The sequence below is a fragment of the Polyodon spathula genome, chromosome 12 (assembly GCF_017654505.1).
Source record: "Polyodon spathula isolate WHYD16114869_AA chromosome 12, ASM1765450v1, whole genome shotgun sequence".
In the NCBI taxonomy this organism is placed as follows: domain Eukaryota; kingdom Metazoa; phylum Chordata; class Actinopteri; order Acipenseriformes; family Polyodontidae; genus Polyodon; species Polyodon spathula.
Window position 1 is genome coordinate 11,568,587 of NC_054545.1, and position 14,976 is coordinate 11,583,562.

Here is a 14,976-nt window from a genome sequence, read left to right on the forward strand (position 1 = left end):
TAATTTATAAACCAACTCCTAATCGGTTATATTCCCTTATGTCTTCTTGTGTCCTTTCCGTGTGTGTGGTAAGGATTATTTTCCAGACAGAACTTGATTACTACCGTCATGTGTGCTAACGACATATCTTTCTCACCGCTCGCTCTGTAACTAGGTTTCACAGAAGCCGGTTAGAAACAGTCAGCAGGATAGAAACTGCGGGAAAGACACTCAGCTGATTGACGGTCGCCAGTTGCCCTGGTTACAATTGGTCTGTATACTCGATGAACCGCCTAGCAACCATTTCCCATTGGTTGATATTTTGTTAACGCGAATCGCCCACGGGACTGAAATGTGACCATTTAAAATCGAGTAAAAAAGGGTCCTTTTATGTCAAGTCGCCTCGAGGTGTTCTCTGATTGGTTTAAAATAAAAAGAATTAGAGCCCTCACCGAAACGCTTAACGAAATGCAGATTTGCGTCACCAGCACCCGCCAGCCAGAGACTTTACACGCAGTATACAGTTTTTTCTATTGGACGCTGACTACACATCGCGACCAACGATGGAAAAGATTTAAAAGGATTTACATTATTTTGTACCATAGCACAGCCCCGACTACCCATGCACTATGTACAGCTGAGCGTGCGATTGGGGTCTTAAAATAGCGCTGTTATTAAAATTGTGAGCTTTCACTTATATTACCCCGGATTTAGCGATAGACTAGTTATGTTGTATTAGTAACACATTCACAAATCGTCGGCTTTAGTTAAGGCCGTGATTCACGATCATATTTCAGGGCAGTGTTAGTGGAGCTTTGCATTGATATCCCAAATGAAAGTTTAACCTGTCACTCAAATAATGGCAGTTTTAAGTTTGGTTGACCGATGTTTGCAAATTATCACATGTTTTTTTTAAACAGAAGTACATTTAACCTTTGAATTTTGAGCAGGCAGTTTGTTTCATGCATTCTGCTGGCTGGTTTAACCCCTGCAAATGCAATTCCAAAAAGTATGTTGAAATCTGGAGACTGTAGGTTTTAACAAAACGCGGTGTATTTTGATAAATTCTGGTATTATTTTCCTTAGATGTAACTACTATGGGTTTTGTAGGCTATGCAACTATCACATATTGCAGTGTTAGCTCTAATACACATACACACACACACACACACACACACATATATATATATATATATATATATGTGTATATATATATATATATATATGGTTTCTTTTTAATCATTCATCCATGACACGCTTGAGTGACTATGACTGAAGCATATGCACTTAAATTACCTAATTAGTGAGACAGTTGATTGGACACTGGATATGGAGTGATTACAGCTGTTGAATTGCAAGCTTAAAAGCAATAAAGAAAATTACAGAAAAAAAAAGCAAACAATATGCCACATTTGTCAAAAGAGCAGCGCCTTTGTGCAATCAGAATGTTGGAAGCTGGATAGGGCAACGTACTGAGGATGGGTGCTCACAGCTAGCAATTTCAAACGTGGCAAGACGGTATAACCAGACACACTCTGTCAATGACAGGCCACGAACTGGGAGATCAAGAGTCACAACACCTGCCACGGAACATTTTGATGTCAGTTGTAAATCAGCACAATAAAAATTCACTGCACCTGCTCTAAAACAGAGTTGGTCACATCTAATGAATTTTATCCAAATATAAGTGATAAGTTTCTTTTGATGCACAGTGGGGGTGTGTGTGTGTGTGTGTGTGTATGTATGTATATATATATATAGTAGCGTGCATGGCTGAAGGCAGCAGCAGGGCTGGTAGATGACGTAATCACACACGAAGACATAAGCCCGATATACTCTACTTGCAATGGAGTCGGCTCTTTTATACCGACGTATCGGCACTTTGCTTTATTTAGTGCAAGAGGTCACTGGTTCGAGCCCACCCTCCGCCTGTGTGTTGATTTCCTCGCCCTGTGTGATGCGCCTGCCTGCGTTAATCGAAATCGCTACAATATTATTTGATCAGGTCAGATTTACAACAGCTTCGATAAATACATGCACAGGTAGGCCTACGGTATGCAGGCGCTTGGCTCCCCAGTTCTAAATACATTTTACACTCCAACTGCTATATTATTATTATTATTATTATGACTTACAGTTGTTACAAAGTATCACATTACAGATAATAGCAGTTAGAGAATACAATAAAATCATTAGTGAGTAAGAGCAGTTATACTTCGTCTTTATGTAACTGGGAGACTTGGGAGTATTTTATTTCGGAAACCTACTGCAGTCTAGGCTATGTAGGATAGTGATTGTTGGAGTTCACATAAAATGAGGTTTGTTTATTTAAGGTAAAATGCAATACAAATCGTTACTTTTTGTAATGAGTCATATAGTGACTAAGGGTGGTGATCTATTCGGGACCTACTTTATAAGTTCAGTAATCTACATTGTGCTTGTTATCAAGACTTTATTACCCGTGTCTACAGGATTGATACATTAAATGCATAAACCGGATCGAACATGCTTTGTCTACACACGTTAATTATCATAGGACATGTAACGTGGTCTGTAATGTACCTACAATCGTCAGATACAGCAAAGCACATCTACATTGAGTTATCTCGTTTCTACTACCAAAGAATACTTCAAAATAATTGGTAGTAAATCTTCAGAAGGAAATCAAGACAACACATATTTTCCAAGTCTGCGACTTATTTTCTACTGTTTTTATTTTAGACATAATATTAAATGTAGGCGTGGTTTTGTTATTCGTAGATATATTTGCCCCCGCACTGTGTCTCTCCCGTCCGCTCTGCCCACAGACTCTTATGCCAGCATTTCAATGCATCACGAAATCAGCATATTGCGTTTTTTCTCCCTTCGGTGAGCTTAAAATAGGAGCAGTAGGCGAGTGCAATGCCACCGTCTTTTTTGGGGGTTACAAAAGCAACAAGCAACAAAACCGTAATGACCGCTGAATTTTCTTGACAACAGCGAAGTGCTTCTACAGACCATGGGTCTATTGATTTTGTCACCTGAGTTAATTACATCGCGATTTTATGTTTCCTTTGTCTGATTGCACGTGAGAATTGAATGTACACCGACACAGAACACTTCGAATATTGTGTTTTGAAACATCTTGCCTATAACTTGACATCATGCATTACTTTAGTAATTTCGTTTTCACAAGTTGCGTACATTTTTTTTTTAATTGAAATCTATTACGATTGGATATACAGCATTAGATCAGCCACTACAGTGATACTATACCATACTAAACAAAGCAGTATCTGGCATGTATTTAAATTCAGGGCTATGAGTGCCATAAAGCTAAACTATTTAAAATGAAAAGCATGACATTCTAATTTACAAAAACAGGATTGCACAACTAAAATAATAGTGCCAATGATGCTTCTTTTTCACACCAATGAACCAATCACTTAGCCATCCAGAGCCCCTTCATTGTTTATAGATGTCTTAAAAATGTAAATTTGAAAAGATTCTGGTGGAAAATCTTTAGCATTTTAATTTAAAGGGAACATTTTTTACAATTGATCACACTTGCACTATAAAGTGCAGTTTGTAAGGTCTACTGGAGTATTATTATTATATTATTATTATTATTTGTTGGTGTCTTCTGGAGAACAATTACAAAGACTGGTGCAGTGTGATAAAATATGTATAGATTCTATTTAAGATTAAACATTTGATTTACATTTTGGTTCACATTAACATCACGTTCTAAGAATTAAGCATTTGGAAAACAGCAGCTACCAAATACACCCCTTATAAAGAGGCAATATAAAATGTGTTCCAACTGTTGCATGTATTCTACATGTATAGTAAATATAGTACTAGTGTCTTTGCAGAGGGTATTTACTGTCATTGAGCCCTCAGTTTACTCATTGCCCATTTTATTAGATCCTCCAAATCAAGGACTAGTGACTATAAAATGGGAATTTGTCCAACTCTTAACTCTTGTATTTGTTGTCCAGTTAACCCCAAGCCCTGAAAACTACACAACTGTTGTTGCAAGGGACAGCACCAAAGAAATGGCCATGCTCAGTGTTTTATCCTTGAAGATCACTCATCTCAGAAATGACCATTTACTCATTCCTAAATCACATGAATGCACCCATAGTATCTTTGGGAATTTTTTATTTATTTTTATTTTTGGCTTTTACAGAACCTTTTTGCACATCACAAAAAGAACACAGAACTCACAGTACTGGATTTCATAAATATAAAGTAATTTATATAAATTTTTCTGCATTTGAAACATCATTGTATTGTTTTCAAATGCAGGTTTAAAAAATAAATAAATAAAAAATCCCCTAGCAATGACACATTGCAGGTGTCAAGAGAATAATGAAAAGGTAGGATATCATGGCTGAAATCTTCAGAAGCAACATAGCACCTCATCTCATGGTTCTGAAAGTATCGTTAGGTATTGTTAAAAGGTGTATGTGCGGCACACGTAATGCCAACACTACTTGCCTGTTGAAGACATTCATAGCTTTCAGAGAATACTTACAGATGTGATTTGAATGATATTACCAAAGGAATACAAATTCGTGAAGATAAAAAAATTTGAACGGAAACAAATCAAACACCACAAGGGAAAAGATTAGTTTGTACCTTTTTATTAAAAAAGTATTTACAAAAAAACTGCTACAATGTATTTTTTTACAAATATAAAAAACTGCATATAGTCTATTATAGTTTAACGGTATTAACGTCCATGTGTACTCAACTTACATCCTGGTTGTACGGTAAACTACACTGAATTAACTGACATCGATCATAAGGGAGATTTTTGACAATGGCTTTCATAATACTGGCTGTTTCCACACCGTGTAACAATTTATTTTTATTTTTTTGTTCCTGGGTAGTACGTGTTATTTCCTAATTGCTTATGCCTCAAAAGTATAGAAAATGGCTATTATTCCCCACAAACTTTGCTTTTGTGACCAGGACAGTGATATTTTTGATTAAATTTACAGTATAATCGTAAATCTTGAAAAACTACTCACTTCTAAATCTTTTGTAGTCATTTTTGTATTACTTTAGAATAAATACATGTTAATATGTATGATAATATGATTCATATGTTGTTTTTTTCTGACTTTGTGAACGAAAAGACACACATTTGCCCGTTTTCCCATTGGAAATAGTGATATTTTGAAATATCACTGTCCTGGTCACAAAAGCAAAGTTTGTGGGGAATAATAGCCATTTTCTATACTTTTGAGGCATAAGCAATTAGGATAACACTTGCTACCCAGGAACAAAAATTGTGTTACATAGTGTTATTTACCTTGCCCGAGTAATCAATCAGCCATGATAATGAATATTATGTTTACAAATCTTAGAAAAGACGACCCTTGTGTGTTAGAAGAAACACAACTAACCAAACTACAGTCTAGCTGTTCTTTTAGAATGAATCAACAACGAATACATTAGTCTGAACCTCTGTTTGCCATTATTCCTGTACTTAAATACTGTTTATACAGTGGTAACCACTGATTTCTACATTGCAAGAAAACTGCCACAGCCCGATATCCCAAGACATGGTACAGGGCTTGTAATTCCAAAAGAACACTTTGACAATGAAGTATTTCATAAAGTTGATACAACTTTGAGTTACTGTAAACTCAAAACTTCAAACTGATGTGCATTTAATAAATTAAAAAAAATAAATTAACTAATAACTTAAAACTTGGTTCGACCCATAATTCTTCATTTGTAGTAAGAACATATGGCTTCTAACAGCAAAAGCAGGAGCAAGTTGGAAATACATTAGCAATTATGCAATCTTGCCAAAATAATCTGACTGAGATGTAGGCTACACATATTGTCCAAGCACTAATATAAAAGGTGCCTTCCACCATTTCTATGCATCAATCTCCACACTAGGCATATACTGCACTTAAGGATAAAGTCAAAAGGAAGACTTAATATAGACCATTTCAAATAGATTTTTTGTTTTCAATTTTATCATAATTATTTCACATAAAATATTCTAAAAGTACTGTAACATTTCCAAAGCTGTATGTGTTGTAAAAATATAGATATATACTTTATTATTTCTTTTTTTAGGAAAAATATGTGTAGCTTTTAAACTTTTAGTACACAATTCATTTGTTCAATTCAAAATTATGTAGTGTAAAGACATAATTTCAGAGTAAATGTCACAATAAATAAAATTTAAAAAAGTGAAAAAAACATAACCCACAAAGACATACAAAATGAATGTAAATAAACTTCCAATGGTTGGCATGTAAAAATATTAGCCCTTAAAAAACATAACTTACACTTCATCATAGTCAGTGTATGACAGTCAAGAGCTAGCAGTTTTGCATACCATCCACATCTGTACAGTTGATTTTTTAGGTCAGTTTTAGGACCCAACAATGATCTCCATAATGTGATCAAGTTCATTGAGATCAGGCCTGCAGCCAGAGTTTGAACTGATGGATGGACTGTGAGATGACAAACTGTCCAACAAATCATAGGGCCCCATTTTAGGACTGCTCTGCATTCCTGTCAACATGGTGTCAAGATCGTAATAAGAAGTGTCAACATCTGAAAAGAGCTCGTCAAGGGCAGGGTCTGGAGTAGCAGTGGGGTTCTTAATTCCAAAAGTTCCAAAACCTTGTTCCTCTGGCTTCGGGTCCTCTTCAGACTCCTCTTCTGAGTTCTCCTTCTGGTCCTCTTTCCCCCAGGTACCGATGCTGCTTGGCAGATACGTTGGGGCTTCAGAAGATGGCTCACACAAAGAATCATCAACTACTTCTTCTGAATGACAGCTGACAGAGTCACAGCCTTCATAGCTGATGACAGAAAAAGGCTTTTCCTTGTCTTGGTCCTTTGGTGATGGTCTGCAAAGAATTTCTGTTGCAACCAGGCGATCAGAGGGGCTCTGATTTGAATTCAGAGCTTCAGCCATGATCGTCCAGCTTCCATCCTGTGTCATCTCTTCTTGGATCTGCCGTACTGTGTTTGCAATGAGCACAGATCTACACAGGTTAGGTTCCACCAGCATGTGACACAACTGGAGCTTTATCAGGGACATGTCTAGCAGAGACTGCCGTTGAAGGTTATATGAAGACATAACTTTAATATCAGCTGGATTCTCGTCAGGAACTTCTTCGCCCTCAGAAAATTTACGTTTTGTGCCTTTTGGAAACATTTTGTTCTGTAAATGAAATGAGAACTTGTGATTAGTTACCAATATCCAACAAGGCTTATAAATTAATAAATAAAATTGTTTAAAACGTTTATTCCAAATTAATTCACAACTGAGTAAAAAAAAAAAAAAAAAAAAAGTTTTTTTGAACTGTATAGCTTTGACAGCTTTCCAAGCCAACAGAAAAAGTAATTTAAGCTGTAGACTACTTTGGCTGTGTCTTAATTCATACTTTTCTGGACGTTCACCATCTTAAAAGGTTGTCTCAAAATCACACAAAGGCACCTGATACATGCCTTCCAACATCTTCTTCCCGTGCAACGGTAGCAGTTATTTTGTAATCCAGCCAATCAAATGTTTTCTTAATGCAAGGCATTCTCGTGTTTCATTGGTCTACAATACACTGGCACAGACCAAATATGGAAAACTGTTTTATGTGCCCTATACTGAAGGCGCTCATAAAATTACAGAAAATTTGGTACACACAATTGTATTGGCTTGTCATTTTCCAATATATCACTATGGTTTTCCTCCTTAACTTTGTTATGCAGATGCAGAAATAGCATTTTCAATAATAGATCTGCACGCTAAAAAGTGTTATAAGTGCTCTTTAAAGTGACTATTTAGTGCACTATCCAAATCTCTAAACGCATAATTTATGGGGTGGGGTTGAATTAAAACACAGCCTATATTCCCAACCATTAGTTATCCAAATAAATATAATGATCTTATTTTAAATACTACTGGCTACATTGTTAAATCCCAGTAATAAAAACAACAAGCAGCTGTCTGAAATTGATTTTCTTTTCTGAAAGTTTAAAGGCTATACCTTTCCTATTTAGAGGCAAAGGCATTAACATACCAGCTTCTTCCTGAATGAACTGCTTCAGCACTTTTGTACTAGCGACAAACAGCTTTTGTTCTGCTCTCTTTCTGCCCATTTTAGGCCAGTCAGAAGTAAGGTTCCTGCGTGGGTGGAATAATGAAGCTTTAAACAGCCCCCAATCCACTGCAAAGTACAGCATGTTACTAGTGATTTGTAACTAACTCTAACACCTTACTACATTTTAACAACTACTTTGATAGTACAAAGGCCTGAACCCAACAATACCCATGTGACTGCAAATATATTTTTATTTTCCCAATACAAGTAAATCTAGGACATTTTTACAATAAAGATATTTAAGCTATGAGCTTCAGTTTTACAAAAACAATTACAAATGCAATTTGTACATAGATTCCATGAAGTTCCTTTCAATAGAATTGTTAAAAATACTACAGAACTTGTTTATTTTCACAAATATCTGTAGAGGTACACAGTAAAACAAATAACAACTTCAATGTATCTTCATACTACAAGTCATAAAGAATAATATGACTGCTACAGGGTTTACTTTTAGGATTGTAGCTATAGAGCATGTAAACCAGATACTCAATTATTATTATCAATTTGAAAAGACTAAAGATTGCAAAATACTAATCCATGCATTCTGAGCAATTAGGGGACGTTATATAAAAATTTAAAAAAAGGCACCAAGACTGAAATATCATAGTGAATGCACTGAAGAAAATCTATGTCTAGTCTTCAACCAGGATAACATGGCACCTCCGTGCAGTTTCAATTGTTATTATTTATTTAACAAAACCAAAAAAAAACTAAGTTCCAGACTTGAGATTACTTTCCCCAAAACAAATCCCCCTCTCCCTCAAACACTCACACACACATATATTTTAATAAAGATTACATTGTGGTTTCTATTTTTGATATTAAATGCTACCCTTTATTGTCAGACATATTTTGAATAAACTGTAGCATCACTAAAAACATAGTACATACATCTAGCGTTGAAATGAAAATTGGGCACTTGCTTCCACTGTCACAGGACTAGCCAGCCTGGGCTGCTGAGCCTAAAAATAACAAACATGCATCTAAAAGCAAAGAGAACAAATCACAATAACCAACACTTCATCATACATAATATCTACATTTACTTTGTGATCTGTTATTCAGACATTTTGTTGTTACACATTTGTATCTTTGAGGGTCATAAACTGCATAATATTTTCAAAGCAAGAGCATGTATACCTTATAAGTTAACATTAATAAATCATTTTTAGTTTATCTGACATTTCCTTGTTCAGTGTATTCCTAAAACAAACCAGGAAGGATGCATAACCTGGTGAGGAACATACACAATAGAAGCGAATACACTTTTTGTTTTATTTTTAAGGATGCTGTAGCACAAATGTTATCAAGATTATAATATTCATGGTTCATTTTCCATTGTCGCAATAAAAAATATGGGAACTTTTTATTACACTTGTTAATGTGTAGATGGAACGGTTTTCAAAATGCACCAGTTCCACTGGGTACGCTACAAACAGTACACAAATCAGGGTGCAGTCAAGTAAAATTCATGGTAAATCAATCCTACCTGACCCGTGCTCAAGCGAAATCCACACTGGTGTTGCTGCAGATAAAAATACACCTGAACTGCTGCAGCAGGTCAATACCTTAACTGCAAATAATCTCAGGCACTACCTAGCTGCAAACTTGCAGAATTTTAGACACCAAAACTGTTAAATGACACGAGTGGAATCTAAAAGCTGAAACAATAAAATAACTGCTATTTATTTATTGTGGGTTTACACTTCATCATAAATATGCTGCAATTATACCATACTGCATTTCTGACCAAAAATGCATACAGCATTTGATACTGTGTACCAAAACAGAGGCATAGTTTACTTGCTTGGCAGAATAAGTTGCATTACATAATGTATGTATGTAAAGGGTTTGATTAGTTTCCAAGAATGGGTTGTCATGCTTGATCCATGCACTATTCAGGAAAACCAAGGTTTTTTGAGTAACAAACACATTGAACAGAAAACAAGTAAGAATTACTTAAGCTTTTAGCCTTGGAAGAAAAGTGTGTCCCTTCATTATGTTCATACATGAAATAAAGCCATCTTCCATGAAGTGCATCACAAAGCAGAAAAAACAAACTTTTGCCACAAAGCCCCATCTGGCTAAAAAAACAGAATTATAAGGATTAAACTATTTCACATATCGTCTGCATGATAATTTAAAAAATATCTGAAAATTACTCTACATGTCATACCTTGTTATTCACAATTCCACATATTTGTTTACTGATAATTGTGTTGGACGACTATATTGCATTATACTACTAAATATGTAAAATTAATACAAATTGTTTAAAAAGAATCAGATGTTATCTCTCATTCATTATTAATCAGCAAGAGTAACTTCTAGGTTGTGCTTGAGGAGCCAGTGCTGTGGCTGTACCCATGGCATCCCTCCATAAATATTCTCAAGCTGGAGCTCGGCCAACCCTGACATCAGCTCCGACTGCACTGTACTCTTTTCACTGCCTCTTCTGGAATGAATTACACTTGCATCACAAATAATAATAATAATAATAATAATAATAATAATAATAATAATAATAGCTTTCAACTACTAATATGACATTTACGTCAATCACTGGCCAGTGTTTATCTGCACTTTTGAATTTCCCACTCCACGTTTACAGTGCCAACCCCTTAGCAAATTAAAGTGGCACACTTGAATATGATACTAATATAAAACTCAATGAATCAATCCCATTGCCCAACTGAGTCAAGCTCCACCCCGGCCTCGCTCCCCTCCCCTCCCCCACAGCACCCTGACGTTACTGTGGTATTCTCCTACTGGTTAGACAGTTCCTTAATTAATTAACACAGTCACGGAACGAAACAATAACCTCTGAATATAATAATATAAAACAGAACCGTTGAGTCGTGAGTCCTCTCCCCGCACGATCACGTCGAGTTTCCCAGAGCTTGTCGTGACTGCGCGCTTTGTCTCTCGGTTAAGACGTGATAAAAGCCTGGGGAGACGACAACAAGGAGAGTGCAGCCATTTTGGATTTGCTAACTCCTTCCCGTCCAGTTACTTTTCAAGCTTAGGAAATAAACCCCCTAGCCGTTAAAGTCAGCGCCAACCTTATTCTGGATTTACTTTTAAACTATCTTAAATATATTTTACTTTCACATCGCGTCGATTAAATACTGTTCCCTAGTGGCAAAAAGGTAAAACAACACAGACACTTCCGCATAGATCTGCTGGCATGTAGCTCTACCTAAATGCAAGGGTTTTTCTTTTTCAAGTACCCGTATATTTCAGTCATTTTGTAAGAAAAACAAAGTAACTGGCACTTTGTTGTTGCTTACCTTAGATGTGTTAATTATTATTTTTTAAAATCTTACTCTTTATCGGCGGTGGTCATATGCTGTTGGTAAGCTGAGAGCCTGTTTTGAGAATTAAAGGCACAGCGCTGGTTCTCTCGCCTTCCCCGATGCTGTGAAAAGCTGAACAGGGTTGCAGAGAGATCCAGCTGCCGCAGAGGAAGGGTGAAGTGGGCGGTTACTATACAAATTGATGGACAGCCGGTAGTTTAAAATGGAATCACTCTGACAAAAGGCAAACACTAAAGAAACAAGAAACACGCGTCAAGGAAGAAGACCCGCAGATTACTAATACTATATCCGTTTGTTATTAAAGCAGTTCGTTTCTGTCATTGTACACATGATGTACACCACGTTTCTATGAAATGAAAATACAAAAGTAAAACCAGAAAGCTGGTAAGAAGCAACTCCACAGCCCTTTTCAATTACACAACCTTCTGAGTTGCATCCCACTAGTTTTGCAACAGCTATATTCTACCTAAAACTGCTGCAAATATTGTACATCTTGGGGGCTTGAATGCTGTTTGTTGTTATAGCTAAAATTACAACAAATGTGATATTGCCGATAGATGGTTTAATGGAACTTTTTAGGTTTTTTAAAAAATGAATCATGCATAAATGGCAGACTACAATTAAACCAATTGAATCTAAGATGGAAGAAAAATATTTTTTTAACTTTTGCATTCAACTACTTTCAGTACTCCCTGTGCATTGTCCCAGTCAATACAGCTTGCTCGCTGTCTACATGTTTGGGTCATAGTTCATATTGATAGATGCTCTTCAGATCTCACAATCCTCTGTATTCGCCATCCTCCCCAATCAGTCACCAGTAGCTTCTGGTAACACGCGGTCTTCTGCAATGCCGATTCTCTGCCCTGCTGGACTCCAATAACAGGCTTTTCAATCGCTGCTAAATCTGCTAAATAATTAACAGCTAACTGCCATAGGCCTTATATACCGAACAATAAATCAGATGAAATGTTACATAGTTCAGATCCTTCATGTACCATTGCCTTATGGTGAAGTGGCTGCACCCTGTATTTTCTTACTGAGCGAGGTGGCTTTATGTAGCTTTCACTCTGGTGATCTAGGACCTACAGCAAAAGCCTCATGTCGTTTGGAGACAGGTATCCCTTATAACTTATAACTGACCTGAAAATATGATGTAACTAGCATGGTACTAATTCAACATGACAAGTGCTTTAACTCTTTCAGGAAGTCTGAAGTCACTGTGAAAACTGTCCCATCAATTACGTTTTGAAGTGTTAGGATACAGAAGCCTCTGCCAAACCAAACTCCTACTATTGTCCTTGTGTCAAAGTCTGTCAGCTCTGCTGTCTGGCCTACCTATATCTACTAAATATATGCAGGGGAGGCCCTTGGTTAACAAAGTATTCATTCATGTTAAAGACAGCTCATTTACACAAGTGTGCTACGTCATGCAGGGGATTCCATTGAATGCCTAACCCATGCAGATAACCAAACTGTACAAGGTGATAAATCAGTTAAATTGAATGAAGTGTATAAAAAGTATAGGAAGTGCAGTCCCTCAGGCCTAGGAAACTTGATGACTGCGAGCTGATGATTGCAACTTTCCTCATATGTTCAGTGTTCTGCTGCAGTAATATTGAGATTTCACATTTTGTTTAATATTCAAATAACTTTGCTTTTGGATGTGGAGCTAAGTGTCTTTTGTATCTTTTGTTATGTCATGTGTGTCGTTGCCCTTTTAACTATTTGTTTGCGCTATACGATATCAATCCAAAAAGGTTGAAAATTAGAATTTACAAAAGCATTTTTTAAAATAAGGAAATATTTGTAATTGTGCTTGCAGGAATTCTTCATTGTGCTGAAAACCGTTGCTGCTAAGTTGATTGACAGTATATAACTGATACACACACATAGTACAGTCTTCAGCTTGTATTCTGTTTGTATTGGATCATTATTTAACTGGGCTTCACTCATTCTCAGCCATGTGGCCTTCCAGGACAAGTTAAGCACAGCTGCCACCTCCCTGATCATCACTTTTCAATTGTTTATGTCACAACCTTCACTGATCCGAATGAAACATGTTTATAACACTTAGATCATGTTAAACTAGGTGCCAAAGGTCCATATTAGCGTGTTTTTTTTTTTTTTTTTTTTTACCAAGCTTGTACAGTATTCGACAGAACAAACCATTGCATATGTTATAAACCCATTTCGTCAACTAGCATTGTATAGCATATTGCAATTCACAATGAGGCAGTCCTTATATGGACATATCCTGCTTCAAGGTGTTGCCCCTTCAGGAGGAGCAAAACTGTTTTTTTAATTTTAATTTAAATATATCTATAGATGATAAAACCCCACTGAGGGGACAAGTTTACAGGGTTGTCCTGTGCAATGTCTGATGTCAGCTATAGAACAAGTTTGTCAGTTGTAGCTCCGGAATGATGTATATTCACTTCAAAGTGGTTCTGAAGTACCACTAAAAAGACAGAACCAGTCCCGTAGTTCAGTGGTTCCCAAGCTTGGGGCCGGGACAGAAAGGTGGTTTGTGCCATCCTACTAGGTCGGCAGTGGAAGCAACATTAACCCTCCAAAAAATATTTAAAAATAAAATGTAAATGAAATGATGGCTGGAAATATAATTATGCACCAATAAAAGCTACAGACAAAATATAAGTGACCGTGTGTATTGCTAATCTATGTGTGGGCCAGTGTGCCTAATGATAAAGTGAGTACACAAAATGCCGCTACCAGATATTTCATTATAATGCATCCCTATTGTCATGTTTTAATACATGCTGCAGTGTCCCTGGTGCACTCAGGTGTCTGCTACCGCCAAATACTGTAAATAAGAAAGCATAGCCAGTAACAATAACATGTTTGGTAACACACCCTTTGTCATCACTAACCCCGCCCCCTGAACGTGACTCCTCCTCTGGGCAGTGACTCTTTCTCTTCAGCTTCTCCAGCAGCACCTTCTGTCCTTCTTCTTCTTCATTGTTCTCTCTCCTGCATCCCTGTGGTTCCATTCGGGTAACACAGTGCTATTTCCTGTATTAGTATGTACTGCATTGCTCTTGCACTGTATGTGCAAAAGATTTATTCCAAATACACAATTTAGAACAGGGTTGAAACAAAGGCCAGACCTCTTCAGGTCCAGACTGAGTGTGGAACCAACCCCTATAACACAAAGTTGCTAGGTATTTAATTTATTTCTTTCTTTTTTGTTATATTGCTCAGATTCCTGACTGATATGATATATCAGGTCAGTGATCTTGTTCCAGTTCCTAAAGGTAACTTAATATAAAATCTAGTTGGCACTGTAGTGTCCAAATAACAGATATAACCTTATAATGTATATACAATGGCCTTTAAGTTTACAAAAAACAATCTTTTGATGCTTTGAACTTGTCAGCTTTAGTAAAACACAGCAGTGCTTGTTCTATCAGTTTATCAGTATGATAGTAATAGTCTTCTGTTGCACTGCATTCAACAGCCTCTCTTCACAGATAGAAATTATACTGTATTATTAAAGCAACATCTGCCCTTTGACTCAGTTTCATTTTTATCTCAAGAGATGG

General features: G+C 36.5%; 1 protein-coding gene across 8 annotated transcripts; it reads right to left on the minus strand.

Moving 5' to 3' along the window:
- Window positions 1-5,207: 5,207 nt before the first annotated feature.
- Window positions 5,208-11,694, minus strand: LOC121324440 (cell division cycle-associated protein 4-like). Of its 8 annotated transcripts, none has more exons than XM_041266322.1 (5): window positions 11,426-11,690; window positions 10,949-11,046; window positions 8,991-9,082; window positions 8,016-8,119; window positions 5,208-7,162 (listed from the first exon to the last, which is right to left on the minus strand). In XM_041266322.1, the coding sequence occupies exon 5, from the start codon at window positions 7,154-7,156 to the stop codon at window positions 6,365-6,367; it is 792 nt and encodes a 263-aa protein (XP_041122256.1). In that variant the 5' UTR covers window positions 7,157-7,162; window positions 8,016-8,119; window positions 8,991-9,082; window positions 10,949-11,046; window positions 11,426-11,690; the 3' UTR covers window positions 5,208-6,364. The 8 variants fall into 8 exon arrangements, with proteins under 8 accessions (XP_041122256.1, XP_041122255.1, XP_041122253.1 ...); XM_041266321.1 differs by having other exon boundaries at window positions 10,059-11,046; XM_041266319.1 differs by having other exon boundaries at window positions 9,589-11,046.
- Between the last annotated feature and the right edge of the window lie 3,282 nt (window positions 11,695-14,976).